This window comes from Lagopus muta, chromosome 4 (assembly GCF_023343835.1).
Source record: "Lagopus muta isolate bLagMut1 chromosome 4, bLagMut1 primary, whole genome shotgun sequence".
Taxonomy (NCBI): Eukaryota; Metazoa; Chordata; class Aves; order Galliformes; family Phasianidae; genus Lagopus; species Lagopus muta.
In genome coordinates this window covers 40,647,238-40,666,256 of record NC_064436.1, presented here as the reverse complement: position 1 = coordinate 40,666,256, position 19,019 = coordinate 40,647,238, and the positions used below count along the sequence as shown (strand labels likewise).

Here is a 19,019-nt window from a genome sequence, read left to right as displayed (position 1 = left end):
TTAAAAGGTGATGGGCCTAATATGTAGCAGTTTAATATCAAGCTTTTGGTTTGCATTTTCCATTGCTTCTGAACAGTCCTAAGTACAGTACCAGGTGGCATGGAATGCTGGTAGTCCATTTTGTCTCTTATTTTTTCCTTAAGCAAATTTACAAAATGTTTTAATCTTATCTCAGCTGTCTGAAACAAAAATTTAGATGGATATAAATGTTGTGCATTTTCCTTTTACATGAGGGTGATCTGCAATATCAGCTTTTAGCAGGTGCCCAGATTCTATTATTTTCAACTGGCTACTTGCTGATTAACTGTTACGTGCTGTGGAAAGCACTGAATCCCTCCTGTATTTCTGAACAAATCAGGGATTGAAAGCACAGAAAACAAGAAAATATTTATGAGATCTGTAGAGGGGCAGATATGCACTCTGCGAGGAAGCTGAGATGCTGGGGTTATATTTTGGCGCACCATACAGTGATTTTGTCCCCTTTTCTTGGTGGTTCGGTTTCCTTATTATCAGATCTAACTTCAGACTGGACATGTATTGTATTTCACATATGTCAGAAAACGTCTGCCAGCAGGGCTTGCCCTGATGGCAACAACAGGATGTCTGAAATACAGCAAAGGACTGAAAGCTGGGGGCAGGCACTGTGCAGCAACTACAGTACCGTACTGTGTATGATGAGAAAGCCATGCAGAGTTCAAGCCTGGAAGTACCAAAGGTGCAGGAGATGGTGGGTGGATGGAAAGAAGTACAAGGACAATCACTGAGCAGAGAGAAAATATCCTGAGACTGTGGCTCTGTGCAGCAAAGCATCTCCCAGGCGTTGGCTTGGAGTGTGAGTTGGTCTCGGGTTCATTGTATATGAATTCTGGCTCATCTGGAGCCAGCGTGCTCCCTGTCTGCCCCACATAAAATCCTGTGGTGTCCGTTCTTCAGGCCCACATCTTCACCCTTGGAGCTCCCTGGGCCCTGTGAGAAGCAGACTATAATCCCAGATCTCACAACAGTGGTGAACCAAAACAGAACAGGGCAATGAGGAACCTGAGCACTTTATTTTCCCAGTCATTCCTTTAAGGAGTGGATGAAAACATGGGTTTGTAGCAGATGCTGGGACACTGGCATGATGTTGTTTGCCAACAAAGCCATAAATACTGTGTTGTGTTTAGTACAATGTGCTCTTTACAATCAGATATTTTACAATGCTCTAAGATGCTTTCTTTCTGATACTAGCAGCCTGAAAACAAAGCTAATGCAGGACTGACAAGAAACCTGAAGCATTTTTCCACTACTTGTGCAAAGAAAGCCAAATGGAAAGGGAGAAGCCATAGAAAAACTCAGGTTGGCAGATGACTGATGCCCTTCAACATCATGCACAGGAAGGTTGAGTACAGCTGGGACAGAAACACCTCTTGCTTCTCAGTGTTGAGGTCTGCTGCATATTCTTTAGCCTGGCTCAAGAAGGATTACCACAGCAAAGACAAAGTATATATTTTGGTAGATAGTGGCTAGATTTATTCAGGCTTTTGGAAAATTAAAGTCTGGTTCAGATGCATACTTCTGTTTTGTTTTTTTTTCTGAGACAGTCAACAGTGTAATCACTTCATGTGTTCTGAATAACATGGGAACCTCAGACTGACTCACTGTTTCCTATTTCACTAGCTTGGAACAGGATGCGAAGCTTATAAACACACTCTGCGTGTCTCTATATGACATGAAGGTCCTTGCTCAAGTTTACAAGCCCACGTTGTTTCAATCCCTAAAACAACTCTTTGTGGTTTCTCCCATACATAAGCAGCTTCCTTTTCTCTATCACTGTATTTATGCCTAAGGTTCTATCTGACTGGTGAGATAGAAATATTTGCATGTCAGTAACTCAAAAAAAGAGAAGGAATGTGGATCTCAAACTGAATATTAGAAGAACCCTTGTGTAGGAGCACTCTGCAATTCTGTTGCAGAGAACTCCTCACCAGGAGTTGCAGAGTTCACAAAGTCAAGGGACAACCACAGCCAACATCCAAGAGCAACTTTTACATACATTAGTAAGACCTGAGTTATTGCTCAAGACAAGAACCAGCAAATCAGGTTGTAGGAGAAATGCTAAGTCATAGCTTAAAACAGTGACTGAGCACCTGGTGGGAAGGCAGGGCCAACCCAGGGGAGCTCAGGTGCATGCAATATACCTGAGTGACAAGAAGGGGTGGAGCCAGGATCCACCCCTTCCCAGACCTCATTTAGGGGTTGGTAGTGGAGATGCGGGTATCTTGCTGGGGATCTCTGTATACCTGAAGCCTTCTGAAGGTAAACAGCTTCCTTTCTTTATTTCTGTGCCTATGGTTGTTGCATTTGAGCAAACCCTCACTTGCTGCAGTCTAGAACCTTGCTATTCTGCTATTATTGTATTCTGTTATTATTGCTATGCTTTCAATTGTGTTATACAGGTATAGGGTAAACTGGTGTCCTTCCACTAAAATAAATTGTCCTCTGGCTTGGAAAAATAAGAATAGTGTGTGAAAGATGCCTGAGTGTCAAGAGTCTGTGAAATAAACCGTGACTGAATGGAAATGCAGTTTTGTGGATCAGGATGACAAAAAGAATGAGTGAAGAGTGCCCATTCTATCTTATGCTTTGCTGGTAGTACAGATAAGGGTGCGGAGCAAGAGCTACAGAGGAAGCTTGTACATGCAGGTCTGCTACGTGTTTTGATGGTGTGTCTTAGTTTTAGCTGGCATGGAATTATTTTCTTCAGTGTGTCTGGTATGATGCTATGTTTTGTTTCTAGAAGGAAAACAATGTTGCTAACACTGATGTTTACAGTTACTGCTAAGCAGTCATATAGAACCAAGGCCATTCTCAGAAAAGGGGCCAAGGAGCTGAGAAGAAACAGAACTAATATGTTTGATTTAAGCTGGTCAAAGGGATAGTCTATCCCATATCATATCATGTAGAAGGAGTTTTGAAGGTTGTGTTCATCTCTCTCTTCCATTGCTTGGGGGCTAGCTGGACATCAGTTGGGAATGGTGAGCAATTTCTTGTTATATACATGCAATATTCATATACACACACCTATATATATATATATATATATATATATATATATATATACACACACACATACTCATAACCTGTTATCCTTTTTCTTTTCTCAATCTTAGTAAGTAGTTCTATCTTAACCCACAAGTTCTACTTTATTTCCTGATTCCCTTCCCCATCCCACTGGGAAACAAAGACTGAGTGAATGACTGCATGGTGTTCAGCCACATGCTGGATTAAACCACAACACAGTGACATGTGTCAGTTGAATACATGTGAATCACAAGAACAACATCATCTGAGATCTGGCACTCCAGCAGAGTGGCAGCTACAATCCTACAAATATGTTCCTGGCTTGTATCTGTTGCAAGTGAATAAACATTGAGCTAGTTCCTTTGAGCATGTTTTCATTCCCCTTAGTACATCAATAGAGTTTCAGGTATGAAAGAAGAGGAAAAATGTGCTTTGCAGTAATGAAAATCCTTACAGCCTATGGGTTTTGGAAAAAATAAAAATAAAAAAATAAAAAATAAAAAAAAAAATCCAAAAAGCAAACCAAAAAACCCTCATTAATACCCAAGCCTCATAGTTGGAGTTGAAGTAATTGCATTAGCTCTGGCCTTGAATATATCTCTCGTGAAAAGTGTACTGAACCTGGGCTAAATGTGTTTTGGTCTTTAATGCCTACATAAAGGCATCCAGGCACTTAGAGATTTAGTGATATTTTTCACATTAGTAGCTGGCTGTGAATCAAATAAATAAATGACGTTTAGACATTTCTGTGCTACAAAGAAAAGGTGGCTATCTTCCTTGCTAAGCACTTGAGCACATTTGCAAACATGATCTTTAGTGTTCTTAATGTTATTGTGTGCAGAGGCAGTTGGGCACTGACTCTTCTGTTCCCTGAAAAGTTCCAGTACTTTCATAAATGATTCAGAACAAAACGTCCACATTTTAAAATGTCCCCCAGCATGAATTTTGAAAGTAACTTCTATATGTTATAATGTCTTGGTTTAGAGCTGCTATATTCAAATTCTTTAGCGTTCTACTTTACATTCGAATTTTAATGTATGAAGTAGATGGAAACAATATTTTGATGGTTTTTTTTTTTTTTTTTTTTCCAATGGGAAGTGTAACTAAGCAATGTATTTCTCTGCTGTTCACAGCCTCATTTTTCAACATAAATGAATCCTCCTTATTGGAGTTCAAACAAACATAGATAAGTAATAGGTAAGCCAGAAGTAATTTCTGGTAAAGTATCCTTATTTAAATACTCTTTCTGAAACACGTAGGAAAAAAAATTGAGATTGTCTCTTTTTTTTTTTTTTTTTTTTTTTTTTTTTTTTTTTTTAAATCATTCTGCTTCAATGAATCATTGGTGGAAGGAATAGTGAGTATCACTTGGAAAAGGCTGGCACAAACTTGGTCACTGTTTTTACAATATAGAAAGTCATTAAAGACTATGTATCTTTTTATTTTTGCTTTTCTAAAAACATAGACTAACATACTCTTTGTTCCCACATTGGAAACTTCTCACAGCCCAAAGCAAGGCAACGCAGCTATCTGTATCATTTCTTGGTTTATGCTGCCATGCTTTAAGAATATTGAAGAACATGTGAAACTTTTACATTTTCCAAATCTGAAGGGGATTATTTGAACCTCAAAGGAGTACTGTGCAGAAGAGTCATATTTTGCTGCAAGCAATGTGAGCTAAGAAAGAATATATAAATACAGCCTGAGACCAATAAATCTGTAACTGCGAATACATGGTGGCAGTAAATGGTTTCCCTTTAATGATGAAATAACATGCTGGCAAAAATAAATATATAACTTGGGCTACCCAGCAATCACTGGACTATGAAATACTGAGGCTTTGGAACAGAGAGCCCTTTCATTCTCTAGAGTGCACTTTGGCCCCATTTCAAGTGTTCTTCTGCAACTATGAGGGCTAAAATCTTACTTGAACAAGAGTGGAAACTGAGACTGTCACACAGCCACTTGCTCTGGAGCTCTAAGTGGAACTTCAGATAGTTCAGAACTGATACTATAGCTGGCAGCATTACTGATGACCAAATCTCTCTTTATAAAATAAAGCACACATTGGCACTGAAGGTACATTTCTTGGTTTGAAGAAAGAAAGAAAAATATTTATTCAATAAAGAAAAACTTATTGACTGATAGAGAGGAAAAGAGAAGGTTTTTTCATTGGACACATAGAGGAATGCTCTCTTGTTGCAATGATTTCTGGAAGATTTTGAAACCCTAAGTGATTCCTTTTTAATAAAACAAATGTTTCCTTTGACAAGGGAGATGAGACTCTCTTCTTAAGCTCAGAAACTACAACTTAGCTTTGGCTAGGGTTTTTCTTTCAGTGGCATTTCATCTGTTCCCCTCCTATCCCAGTTATTCCTTCCTGTTCATGCTGCTGCTCATCCTACCAAGTTTGACCTAGCAAATGCTGGCTGCCTTTACTGCTGACATTGTGGATCACAGTTGTCTTAAGTTGCCTTAGGACTCTCTGCGGTGCAACTCAATTTTTTATATATGGCATCAGGCAGAGAGACATGGTCCTTTCTCCTTCTTTCCCTTCCATCCACTCAGGTGCCTGCAGTATATGCATCTTCTGCAGAGCTGTGACACACCATACTCTCTCTGACTTCACCAAATTACAGGTAACCACCACCATCATCAGTGCTTTGAGGAATCCTTTGGATACTGCTGCTCAGCATGAACAGCACTGAATCAAATCAATGTTCTCCTGGGCATTCAGTTTCTCTGGGCCTCAGAAAAACAAGGAAGGCATCCTTTCTTCAGGCTTCTTTGATTTTTATTTATTTATTTATTTTTTTACTAAGGAAGTTTTGTTTCAGTCAATAAAATAATATTTATGTATTGTTTCTTAGAAAGAAATTCCAGGTTGCAGTTCAGCAATGCAGGAAGAATTCTTATTGCACTGGAGCCATTGCTAAACTGGGATGATTCGCTCTCCAAGATCTTATTTATTTTTGTGGCTGAAGGGTTTCTGCTGCACTGGCTGCTGTTTTCTGGGCCAATCTAACTTCATGTCCTATGCTGGCACAAAACAAGTGTAAGAACAGGAAGCTGGCAACAACTTCCTGCTGTATGCTCTGACCCACTTGATGAGAGTGTCATAATGTGGTCCACCTCCATTCCGAATAAAAATTTGTATTACTGTGAGATCCTTTCCAATGATGGAGAAAATGCAGCCCTCTTAAGGAGAACTTATGGGTTTGCATCTCCCATAACGGCTAACAGATAAGCCTGTCCAAGTGAAGTGCCAGCAATTCACTGTCTGCCACTAGCATTCTACTGGTCACCAGCTTCTGCCACCTGCAATAGGCAGAGGATATGTCGTAGCTTTAAGATATAGAAATGGAATTTAACTAGACAAAAGTTATTCCATACAGACTGCTGATCTGCTGCTGTTTTCCTCATCACATGAATCAAACAGCACTGCTGTTGGAAGCACTAGCTGAGCTCCTAGGAGTTCCTGCACGTGAATCTCTTTCAAAACTTCCCCTTTTCGTGAGTAGGAGTCATGAGGAAAAAGAATGTCTTAATTACTGCAGTAGTTAGGGTTGATTATTTAATGAGTCAGGCTGTTTATGAGGTCAGTTTTTCCTCTTAATTTTCCTGAGAACTGGGGAGAGGGACATGAGTAAACGTACTGCATCACCCTCTCATCAGGTGTGAGGCTTTGTGATTAATTGTCATCAGCCGTATAAAATAGTTAGGGTGTAGAGTATGAGAGCATTGCAAGACAGTGTTGTGACTTTTACTTTGGAGCTCTGTATGGGTACCCTCCACCCCCTCCAGCGAAAGGGCTGTGGGAAGTTGGGATGCTACTGTTTTTCAGATCAGCTGGGATCACCTGAGATAAAGGCTCCAGACCTCTGCTGACCCCTCAGGTGGATCCTCCTCTGGAGGCCACGTCCTCAGCACAGCAAGTTAGCATTGCAAATACCTCTCCAGAAGGATATAAAATTCTTTCCTTTGCTAGTGGACCAGAATCAGGGAGAAAGATGCTCCTGTCGCTTCAGCTACATGACATGATACAGCCAAGCATAACTCAAGTAACTTCAAATGGATATTTCGTGCTGGAACTAAGGAAGACTGCTGTGAACGTGGGTGAGTTTTCCCCTTGTGTGCTTGCAGGACAAATTACCATCCACTGAAGACCTCATGCCATAGAGTTCGGACTCCCATCAGTCAAAGCTATTCCAGGGACAGTGGGGGGGCCTAACATCAGATGCAGAACCTGTTCACACCAGGCGTATTGCTGGGGCTGTGTCCCCAAACCCATGCTGATGTCCCCTGGGGACAGCACCTCTCAGGGGGACATGCTCTGTTGACTCTGATCTTTCCCAAAGCCACTGGATAGTACACAAGAGGAGCCGGTGGGGGCTCCTGCTGCTCACTTCACCCCTCCATCCCTGACTGCCTTATTCCCAACACCCAGGCTGCCTTGCTGTTACTGGATGTCCCTTTAAAGTACCCCCAGATGTGGTGTGAAAGACAGTGATGTATAGCCTATTCTAAAGAAAGATCTGCCTCTGTTCAGAAACTTCCCTGACCTCTTGGCCGAAGAAGAACAAAATAACGTATTAACAAAAACACAGTTGGCTGCCAAAGAAAAGGAGTTCCTGTAAGGACTGAAACAATAAATCTCCTCCGTGCTGAACTCCCAGAGGGAGTATGCTGTGTTTCCTCCTGTTCTTTATCAAAGTCCCCAAAATAAGCAGGAATGGGCAGTGACTAGGCACAGTCTCCATGGAGTAATTAGGGCCCACGGCAGTGCACAGGAGCACTCCCTGCCCAGCTGTTCGCAGGATAGCTGCCGGCCATCACCCAGCATGGAGCTCCTGAGGACTGTCTGCCTCCTCCTTGCTGCACTCTGTACCTGCGCTCTGGGTCGTAAGTTTTCGCGCTTTTTTCAGCTCAGCTTGTCAGTGTTCTGCTAGCTCAGCATCTGCTTGCAAGAGTTGTGGGTGGTTTTTGTTCAGAGCTTTTTGGGAGCTCGGGGTTTTGTTTTTTTTTTTTTTTTTTTTCTGTAATGCAGTGACTGAAGGGCCATGTGCTGGAGTAGAAGGCACTTGCTGGTAGCTGAGCTGTGTGTGACAGAGAACTTTCCCGCCATTGTACTTTTGGTGACAGCTTCCTTTCTGGGCATCATGGACCTAGCTCTTCAGTCTGAGAGGAGTTAAAAGCAGTGTATTAACTAGTCTTCTCTGTTCTATTTTCCTTTGCTGAACTGAAGCATCTGTTGTAGAGGGGGATTAAAAAGGAGGGGGTTGAAATGTCTGTCAGGTTTTGGGAACGCTGCTTTTGCAGATCATGCCTATCCTGGTGGACATCTCTGGCTCTGTACTAGCAGTAGTTTCGGCTGAGAGTTATTCTTGGGAACATGCTTGGATTTACTCTCAAAGAAATGAGGTCTTAGGGCACTTATCATGTGCTAAACAATAAGGGATGAAAGCCTGAGGGCAATACTAGTAATCGAGTGTGGTACCTTTTAAAAGTTCAGATTGAACCAAGCCTGTCTGTGTTCGCATGGTCACTGAACTGCTACTTGCACTATTGGTCAACTGAGAGATGTTGCTTCTAAGCTTTAACTAGTAAATCCTGGAAGGGTGAGAGAAATAGTAACAGTGACGAAAATCTATCATCATCTTTGTCGAAAGATGCTTTTTAAGTCAAATCTGCATTCTAACCATGCTTTAATTTGCCAACCCTGTGGTGTGCACGTGCATAACCAGATTTGTACATTGCCTCTAAATGATTTTGTGAGTCAGAAGGTAAAAATAACACCAGGTTAACTGCTCAGTTAATGAACTTCTGCTCAGATGATGTGGTGAAATCCAGTATAGGTTATGTCCCTGTCTAGGCTTATCACTGTTAGGAAAAAAAAAAAAAAAAATCAATGCTTGAGATTAAAAATAACTTAATTGTAGAGAAAGAAATGCTTCTAAAACTATGCTAAGTAAATATGAGCCCTGAAAGTCTGCACTGAGATACTGCATTTTCTCTGTCTGCTACTCCCAGTAAAAATAGTCTTCCTGTCATTGTTAAATCTTTAATTTCACAACTTCTGAAAAGCAAAGCCGAGCTGGATCAAAAGGAACGTATATAAGACAAGAGTCCATAAAGTTTATCGGAAAGCAGCACACACGGGTGGGAGGAACTCCGTCAGTTTTACACAACTCTTTCTTTAAAAAGGATTTTCTCTCCTCTGTGTGGTATGAGTGGGGCAGAAATGATGATGGTGAATAAGCAGATTTCCCATAGGGTATGTTTGCTCTGAAGCTTTGTACTCCACTCAATTTTGATTCTCTAGAAGTGTTTATTTAAGAGTTTTATTGCAAGACAATAGTAATAATTCTGTTGGTAAACTCACAAGAGGAAATCAAAAATACATGTTTAGCTATGTGTCTCTTTCCGCATCATTCAAGTTAAAGAATACAATCTGGTCAAAAGTCCTTCTTTGTGCCATCACTAGCACTGAATAATGAAAGCTGGCAGCCTGGTCTTTTTCAGTTTATTACCTGGTAACACAGAAACAGTTTTATGCAGTTTTATTGTCTAATTTATCCAGTTGGGCAGGCCAAAATTATTGGATTTCCACGATCTGTGATCACTGAGGTATTCTGTAGATCTGGGCTGCAACTGTGGGACCTGATTATCTGGAAAAAGGATGGCTCACAAGGAGGCTGACACCGGCCTCCTGTGTGTGCAGTCTCCCTGTTCTGAGCAGCAGCAAGGCATTGCTCCAGTTGCTTAGAAACACCTTTAGAATTTGAAAATTGTGCTCAGTAAAAGAAAAAGGAAAAAAAAAAAAGAAAAAAAAGAAGAAAAAAAAAAAAAAAAAAGAGAAGGTCAGATCACACTCAAGCATTTTAATACTCTGTCTCCCAGGTTTGGGAGCAGTTTATCTCAAACTTTGCCAAGATAAACAGCATGTGTGTTTGCATCCTTTTCAGACAAAACACATGAGCTGCCTGTCTTTGCATCATCTGCAAGCCATGCAGAGGTGGTTCAGAGTATTTCCATTGTGTTTAGTAAAGGCTGTGCCCAGGCTTCTGTGCGGCTTCTGAATCTTATGCCTTGCCTTCAGCCTGAGTGTGGGTAGGGCTTTCTTGATAATTTTCTAACTCACCTTGGAAGGTTGCATCTTCAGAGTCCCTCTGAGAAGGTGAAATCTACCCTCTGCCAGTATGTTACTGGAGGTGGTTTGTGTGTACATAGTGAGGCTAAGGGCCTTCTGACACCCTCTTCCTTCTCCCTGGGCTTTTCCCCATCTTCAAAAGCAAAATGATGCGCTGTAAGCAGGAGTTCTTTCCTGATCATCTCAAGATGCCCTGTTCCAACTTATTGCCCTCCATTTTTCTCTGCTCCAAAATGTATCTCAAATAGAAATACTTTTAGGATCAGATCAGGACATTTCCAGCTTTAAACAACAAAGCATTAGAAAGGGGCTTAATTGCCAAAAGTCAGTGACCAGATATAAAAGCTTATCTCCCTTTGTGATGCATTTGTAGTACAACACAGTTTCCTTCCAGCTGGGGCATCGAGGTTTCTCTCCTACACAGATGACAGCAGAAAATATAAGGCTAGTGCTCATCTTAGCATCAGCCTGGAGGTGTTCAGGTTCTGCATGCTGCAACATGATGTCTGGCATTGTGGATGCGCCATGGATGAGCCTATTAATGTCTGATTAGTGACCCCTGTTGACGGTGAGCAGTACCTTTGCTGCCCGCGAAACTGATGGCACTATGAAATAAAACAAAGGCACTTTTCACTTTGGGAGCAAAACTTGGCATGGGGATTCTGGAGCTGCTCCTTAAACTGTGGAACAACCCTGAGCTAGGCACTTCCCAACTCCTTTCCTGTTAGGGGATTCTGTAGTTCCTGGGGTATCACCCTGACCCCATCACACTCTGGTTATGACAGCCCAAGGGAAGTCCCACCAGAGCAGGGTTCCTGTAGCAAGCACATGCATTTGCAGTTGCCCGAATTCTGCTTTGTTCAGTGTTAACTAGAGGAGATGGGTAGCCTTCCCTTTTCCACCTCAGCTCACATGTCAGCAAGTCCTTTAAAAAAAAAATAATAATTCTGTATTTAGTTAACAATTTTGAGCAGTTAGAGTTCCTGAGCAGAGGTCCCCACTCTCTGGTTATTGTTTGTGGCTGTGCTGTGGGGGAGACAAAAAGTGTGCAGGCTGTCACAGTCAGATCACGCTTATCTCTGAAAATGTGAGAAATATGAATAGGGTTTAGATAGACAGCTGCCTTTTCATGCTGGAACCCAAACTTGAATGTCTTGAGAGTTTGCCTGTTGTGGAGGAAAAAATCAAAAGTCTTTGAGGTATTTCCATCACTTCTAGCAGTCTGCAAAGAAAACCACGTGTTCTAGTCCCAAACCTGAATGCAAGTTTGCTGCATTTACTGAGGACATGAGCAGATGGCTTAATACCTGCTTGGTAAGAAGAGAGTGATTTGCAGCAAAAATAAATAGCAACTGATAGTGAAGGGCACGTTGCCCGCAGCATTCAGCTGCAAACCTGGATGCATAACGCTATAAAACAGACTCTACAATGGCTTTCTCATCTGAAAATGTACTAGTACGTTTTCTTTTTTGTTTAGCTGTTTCTTGCATCTGAATTAGCAACAATTCTCAGTCTTTTCAAATAAGGATAAAAGATTTGCTGAAGCTTGTATTTTGTCTTGTTTTTCTACATAGGAAAGGACCTTGATTTTTGTCTCCATTTTTATTTATTTATTTATCTAATATCTATTTGGATCCTGTGTGGAAAAACCTGCAAAAACACCAATGAAAAGTAATCTTTACAAAATGTTCAATCTGAGGAAGGAAGCACTTTGGACTGGTACCTCTTAGTAGCCAGACTAACATCCCAGTCCAAAGGGAAGTCAATTCCCGCATCACAGTCCTGTGGAAAAGGCATCATCACTTCTGTTTCTCATGAGAAAGGGCTTTTTTGTCTGCATTTTCTGCTGAGACAAACTCTATAAAGACCCTGTAACAGTTTTACTTGACAATTCTGTAGATCAAGAGAGTGTACTGGATTTGTGTATGGGTAGCAGCTGTTATTTCTAATCACAAATCAGGAATTACAGACCTGGGTTTGCTAGAAGATAAACATTTACTTTTGGGTTCAGCTAGATCTCTAAAAATGTGTATCCCAGATTTCATGAGAGAAGTCATACCATGACCTGCCATGCAAACCACTGACATGTTTAGCAGAGCAGCGAAGCTTGGCATTTGTCTTGCCAAGGTGAGCTCTTGGATGCACTGCCACTGGCACGCTGTGTCAGGCAGGCCAACCTGCTGGAGATAACAAAAGGGAAGATGTACTTTGACAAATCCATACTTATAACAGGGCAAGGATTTTCTAATTCTTTTTAAGTGGACACTGGATGCTTGCCTGACTTTGCTACAGGTGAAAATCCCAACCTATTTATAAACAGAGTATTTTCACAGCAGCTTTTAATCTCTTTTTGCCAATGGCACTAACCTGCACCTGGGTGTTAGCTGCACACTTTAGATAGCAACACGTCTCAGGTCACTGAAACCGCAGAGCTGGTGGCACATGGTTATGCATCACATTTATCTGCTGCAATCTTTCTGCCTTGTCTTATCTCTCATGAAATTGCATGTTTTGCCAGTATGGGAGCACTACCCCCACCTTGCTCTCTGAAGATTTCTACAAGATACATAATCATTTTCAAAGGCACAATTGGTTTGTCTTAATGCCTTGAGTTCCCAGGGTAGTGCTTGGTTTGAGTCAATGTAATCAAATCTTTAGGATTAAATTAATTAAATCTCTGATTATATTAATGAGATGTTTGTGCTTCCCGAAGTTTTTTTCATTTTTAATCGTCAGCAGGAGGAGGATGTTATACTGGAGCTTAACGGGTTTGGCGAATGAGGTAACAACTAATAAGAATGGTAGAAGATTTGGATTTTAGATAGTATGAGGAAAACCTGCTGGCATACTTACTGTCCTTGGCCAAGAATTTGCATTACTTTCCTCTGTAAAATGCACGACTTACTTTTTGAGGCATGTTTTTATTACAGGAAAAATGTTTGAATTGACAGGAGTCTTTTTTTTTCCATTTCACGTGCTCAATGTTGAGTCTAGGCTTTTACTGGAAATACAATGTTGACAGCCTTCTAGGTGTGTGAGATGGTATTTATTTTGGTGTGAGGACAACTCTCTATGATAGATGAACTGCTCTTCCTCATCTTGGCATGGATTATGTATCACACTAATACAGATGAGGTAAATATCAGTATTTGTGAACTCATTCAAAGACTGTGGAAGTAAAAATGCCACCACGCATTTTTAGATGAAATGGGGAAAAGGTCAACAATTGATCTGGTAAGGAAGAGAAATTCAAGCATTTTCACCACAGATTATGGGCTGCTCCATGCCTGGGACCAAGGGCTGATCTTGGGCATGATTCATAGCTGATGTTTTCACTGTCATTTGGGGTCCCCAAAAGCCAGAGTACTGCCTCACAATCACAGTTATTGTCCATCTCCCCCAGTTCCTGCAGGTAGTCATAAAGGCAGAAATCAAAGGAAGTATTTGGGTCCAGCATAGATCTTGGTAGTTTTTACTCATTTATGCAAAGGACTGTTGAAATTTCTTTCCGGAAAATACAGAATTCTTTGATTATAAAGATTTTTGGACATTCTCCAGCATTTGATTCTGTGCCTGTTCTGTGCCAAAAAGCACATAGGTCTTGGAAATGATGGACGCTGAGCACTGCAAAGCTGGATGCCCAGAAGTCTTGTTACGGTTGAGCACCTTTAGGTTCCCTTTGATAAGTCTTTTCTTGCAGCAGCAAGTTGTTAAAGCTCATTAATGTCTTTAATGTGGTTCAGAAGGCAGCAAATGTATTTACCATACAGTGGACTTCCCTTAGAACAACTCACTAACGTAGTTTTCAGCATGTAACAAGAGGAAGAACTTACTGAAGGTAAATGTCAAAGAGCCCTGTACATGAGATATGCCAATGACAGAAAGAGAAATGCATGGCACAGGTATTAGAGGTGAAAGCTGATGAATGCAGGACTTCTTTATTTTTATTCTCACCATTTTTTATCTGCTCTGGTTCAAATGGCTTTAGCATATCCATTATTTCCTTCTGCATGCTGCTATTTGTGCAAATAGAATCATGCAGCGCCTCTCCATGTTGCTGGGTTTAAGTGGACTAGCACACAATTTACCTTACAGGCTTTATGACCCATTCTTGCAGTGTGCCATTCTGCTTTGTCTCCCCAACTGCTTTCACCTGGCCTTTCCACAGACTGGTACAAAACACTATTTTCAAGGGCTAAGACTGGAAAATGAGGGTTGATCACTTAAGGAGAAAATGATCAAGTGAGAAGGGTTTGCAAAGGAAGTGATAATTGATTTGCAACAGTCATAATTATCATAGTGAATGAAGTTGCACTAGTTGCCCATAAAAGTGCAAGAGGCATCTACAACTGTACTCCAGGACCTGTTTTGGACATTCCCGTGGGCGCACTCAGTACCACTCAGGCTGTGTGCTGGACATTGTGAAGAGGTGAGGACGGACCTGGGTGAGTGTGGAACTACACTGAGATAGCAGCAATGCACAATGTTTCCCCAGGAGTTTTCAGGCTGCTGATGCTGCAGATGCTCTCAGAGCACTGCTAGGAGAAGAGCACGGGCTGCTGTGGCTGAATCCAGTGCAGGGCTGGTCCCGGATGTGCTAAAAATGACTACATGGCAGCAAAGGCTACAGAGGCTCCTTCCTGATCTGTAAATTACTCACGTTGCTGGAGGTGCATTTGGGTAGCCAACACTGGGCTGAGGAAACATAGGACACAATAATTATGACTTTGAATATTGAGGGCAGAACTCTGTCCACCCAGGCTCCTCTTCCCTTCACACTCCTTCGTGTCTGCCCTACCCCAGCACACCCTTTCCTGGGAAGTAAAAATAGGTCTGCAAATGACACAGTGAGAGCACAGCACTATGTGCATCAACATCTTGGTCTTTCCTGTGCAGGGCAAAGGCTCTCCTTTTATCCTTTTTCTTTCTGTATTCAGCAATGCACAGCATGTAAAAAGCTCTTTCTGATATGAAAGTGCACTCATTGAAGACATTTAAAAACTGATTGAGCATGACTAATGCAGGGGGGTGGCAGTTTGTTTTTCATCCTATAACATAACCCTCAGTAACTCCTACCTTTTATCTTACACAGAGATGGGCAAATACATCACCATCAAAGGGTGACAATCTACTGCTTTAAACAGCTTTAAAGGGTTTAATTAAAACCTTTTAAATAGGTTTAGCAGGTTTAAATAAAGAGAAGCACGGAGCTTGGAGTCTTTGTCCAAGGCAGGCTTGAGTGCTGATGAGCATGCTGAGTACAGTTATTACTTTATAGAGTGCAAATGACATTCTCATCTCTCTTGAGCACACAGCACTGAAGATACCCACCAAGCTTCACACAGGATCAGAAAGTGCACTGAGGAAGTTTGCAGTTAGGAGGGCTTGGCTGGGAGTTTGTGTTTCTGTTACATACAAAACCAAGAAACTGGCCCAGACTTTGGTAGCTATGCATGCAATGCAGGGGCCAAAGCTTTGTTTCCTGCCTTCATCCTGCTCCCACCGGGAGAAATGACTGTCGCTCCCTCCCTTTCCTTCCTCCCTTCTGTGACAGCAGCTTGCTCAGGAGCCCCAGTGGAGGAGGAAAAGGCTGAACCTTAGCAGAAGATCTCTGCATGTGTTGTGTGTGCCTTCAGTGTGCTGCTGAGAGATGTGAATGAAAGAGAGGCAGCAGGAAACAAGGTCTCCATCCCTGCATTTTGCTTTTAGCACTGCCTGTAGCATCTGACTTCACCTCACAGGACTTCACCTCAAATACAACCAACAGTGCATTGCTCTGAGCCCATTGACCTGTCCTTCTGGTCAATGCAGTAAGTTTGTCAGGACAGAAAGCAGCAGGCTGGCAAAATGCTTTTCAATCCTGACATGAACCATGGAATCAATGAAACAAATCGATGTCATTTGGTTTTGGAGAAAATTCATCTTGTGATTTCTGTGTTAACAAAATATTTCTGATGAAATTGGAGGTTCTTAGGGTTTAGCCAAATAGCATAGATAGAATTCTCTGCTCTTAAAGCCACCGTGTCTTGAACCTGCAGTTTTCTTAGCAATGCATTTCTCTTAGTACCAAGTAGCTCTTATTTGTGTACTTAGAACAAAAGGGAAAAACAGCAACAACAACAAACTTATCTTAGTAGAATTAAAATAGTTTGCAGAAACACTGAGAGAAGACTGAACAACAGTTATCTAAAATAAAATTCCTTTCCCTACTCTGCCCTTTGATGCAGCTTTCTGCTGCCTTTTCAGAGGGCTGATTGTATGTGGAACACATGTTCCAGACAATGCTAAATGTTGAGAAAGCTGCAAACGTAAACTTTGCAGCTTGTATATATGTTATCATTCTTTATATGGGAAGGTCTACAGATGCATCTGAAGCCTTGAAAAGCAGATCTCTCTTTATTGTATAACTATTTTAATGATAACGTGGTACTACTATGTGTTGCAGTTTGTAGTCCTCCTAAAAAAGAAGAGTGTGCTAGTATCTCTCTTTCACTGATTGGAGAATGGGACACAGAAAGAGTCTGCATGGCAAATGCACAGAAAAACACAAGCTCGTCTGAATATGGTTGATTAAGTACCGGAAGCTTCACCTAAGCTAATTAAATGACATTGTCCCATGCAGCCTTACTGCAAAGGCTGTGCTGGGCTGTAGAAAGCCCACATGGAAGGCTTCTTTGTGTATCAGGAGCTAAAGCCCAAGCTCAACCCCTAAATTTAATGTATTTGAGTGCTCTTGAGTTCAGATAGGAGGTCTTGAGTGAAGTCTGAGCAGGTGCAAAAATTGTTTTGGCTGCCTGCACATGGGAGTGATGTTTGTGCAATGGGAGGTTGGCAGCAGATGGACTACTCATCTGGGCAAAGCGTTTTCTTCTTTGGAGGATGCTACACAAAACTACACTACAAAAGAAGAGAGATCTATCTCAAGATTTCGGGCAGAAGGCAGTGAAGAAGGAAAGTGGGATGGATAAGGAGAGAAAACAGAAATAAGAGTAGTAAGAGAACTACACTGGATCTGGAGAAAAAAACAAGTAAGAGAATAGAGAGATGAAGCAGCAAGACAACCAAAGAGAAAATGTAATAAACAACACAGCTCAGAGGTAAGAGTGAGAAGGTTGTATATGCTGTTAGGCAGCAGCAATTTGTGGGGAGCTCTGAGAATACTGGGACCAGCTCTTGTTCCAGAGTGGCTGTGCCTTCCTGCAGCAGGGAGGTGAGGCAGGCAGCTGGAGTGGCTGGAGCAGCTGTACAGACAGCACTTGATCATGGGGGTAGCGTGTGCTCTCTGGGAAAGGGCCATGGTCTACTTCTGCCAATGTGGAGAAACAGAAAGCAAGAAAGTAACCTGAACTTCTGCATGTCTTATGTACAATTGCAAAGGCCCAGTGTCAGATTGACATATGTGAAATGTAAAACACCACCTGCAGATTCTACAGTATAGCCTTGAAGTAGAGAAAAAGCACATACAGCACCGAAAACCTGGAATGTTCTAGTCCAAATTTCCCTTGTCTGCTACCTCTAGTTTCATCTTTGGCAGTTGCAATGGGAAGCTTATTCCTTTGCCTTTCTTGCAGCCCCAGCACAAGAGCTGTTATCGCACCTTCCATCAACCTTTTCCTCTCTAGGCTAAGTAAATGCAATTCTCATCATTCTTCCCAAGAGGTCTTTTCTTCCTAGACTCCTGGTGGTTTCTACAATCCCGTCACCCACTCACTCCTCATTCTGATCCCCAAGATGGACCTATATCTTCAGCTGTATCTACACCAAGGCTTATCTAAATGGTGAAGGGGGTTCAATACCAACATATTGTCTATCAGCCTAGTGCAAGACCAGTTTTAAAAAGTTAAAAGTTGAGTTAAAGACAGGCTATTTCACTATTTCTGTAGGGATAGTGACTTTTCCAATAAAAATCATTTTTTGAAATCAGATTTAGATGCCGAAGTAGTCAGCGCTGAGTAATGAAATATAATCAAGACATATTTTGAACAATTCATTCATCTTTAAAAGTGCTTACTATTTGATTTTTTTGCTATTCATTTTCGTAATTAGCTGTTTCTCAAGGCATTTAAAGCATAGGGCTTTCTGTCCTGTAGTAGTTTGTAACACAGTAACAGCACTGCTGATGAAATATCATGCAGTCCTGTCTGTTTTTTTTCCCCTTTATTTATTGAAGTAATAGCAGGTGCATAGTTAACTCAAGTTGAAACCTGCTTATCTTAGTCTTCTCTGTGTAGAGTTGAAAATAATGAGATAGAGAGAAGAAGGAAAGCTGGTGAGAGATCTGAGCTCAAACCTTGGAGATGGAAGCCCAGATCAAACATTACAGCTTGAGGACAGCTGTGGCCACTGGTCAGCTCTGCCTGAGCTCAGGAACATTGTTGGAATTTTTGAAGAAAGGAAGTTAGCTCAGAGTTTCAGCCGGATCATTCTTAAATCATATCTGAAGACCAGGTACAAATGGATTTACTGTTGTTTTAATTTTAGAACAAATGAACCATCTAAATCCAAGCCAGAGAGGACAATAAAGGCACATCCTCTGAATCTGAATGAAAAAAAAAAAATTACGGTTTCTCTTTCCTCAGTTTGGCCTTTTGGTCAAAGGTCAAATGTTTATTGAGCTCTTCTCATTCCTTTATATCTTTTCCTGCTGCCCTTTTGTCTCGCTGTCTCTGAGCCTTCCTGCCCAGACCTCCCATCTTCTTCCTGCCTTCTTATCTTCCTTCCACTTCTGATTTCTTCTCGCCTAGCTCTCTACTTTTAGACACGCTTTTCCTTTTCTGTGTGGATCTCCCACTGACAGCAAGCACATCAC

The 19,019-nt window shown here is 41.5% G+C and overlaps 1 protein-coding gene across 1 annotated transcript in view; it reads left to right on the top strand.

Moving 5' to 3' along the window:
* The first annotated feature begins 1,350 nt into the window (after positions 1 to 1,350).
* The window catches only part of EMCN (endomucin), a 50,648-nt gene continuing 32,979 nt past the window's right edge, over positions 1,351 to 19,019 (top strand). The window contains 2 exon segments of the mRNA XM_048942997.1: positions 1,351 to 1,393; positions 1,396 to 1,479. Coding sequence (XP_048798954.1) covers positions 1,351 to 1,393; positions 1,396 to 1,479 — 127 coding nt within the window.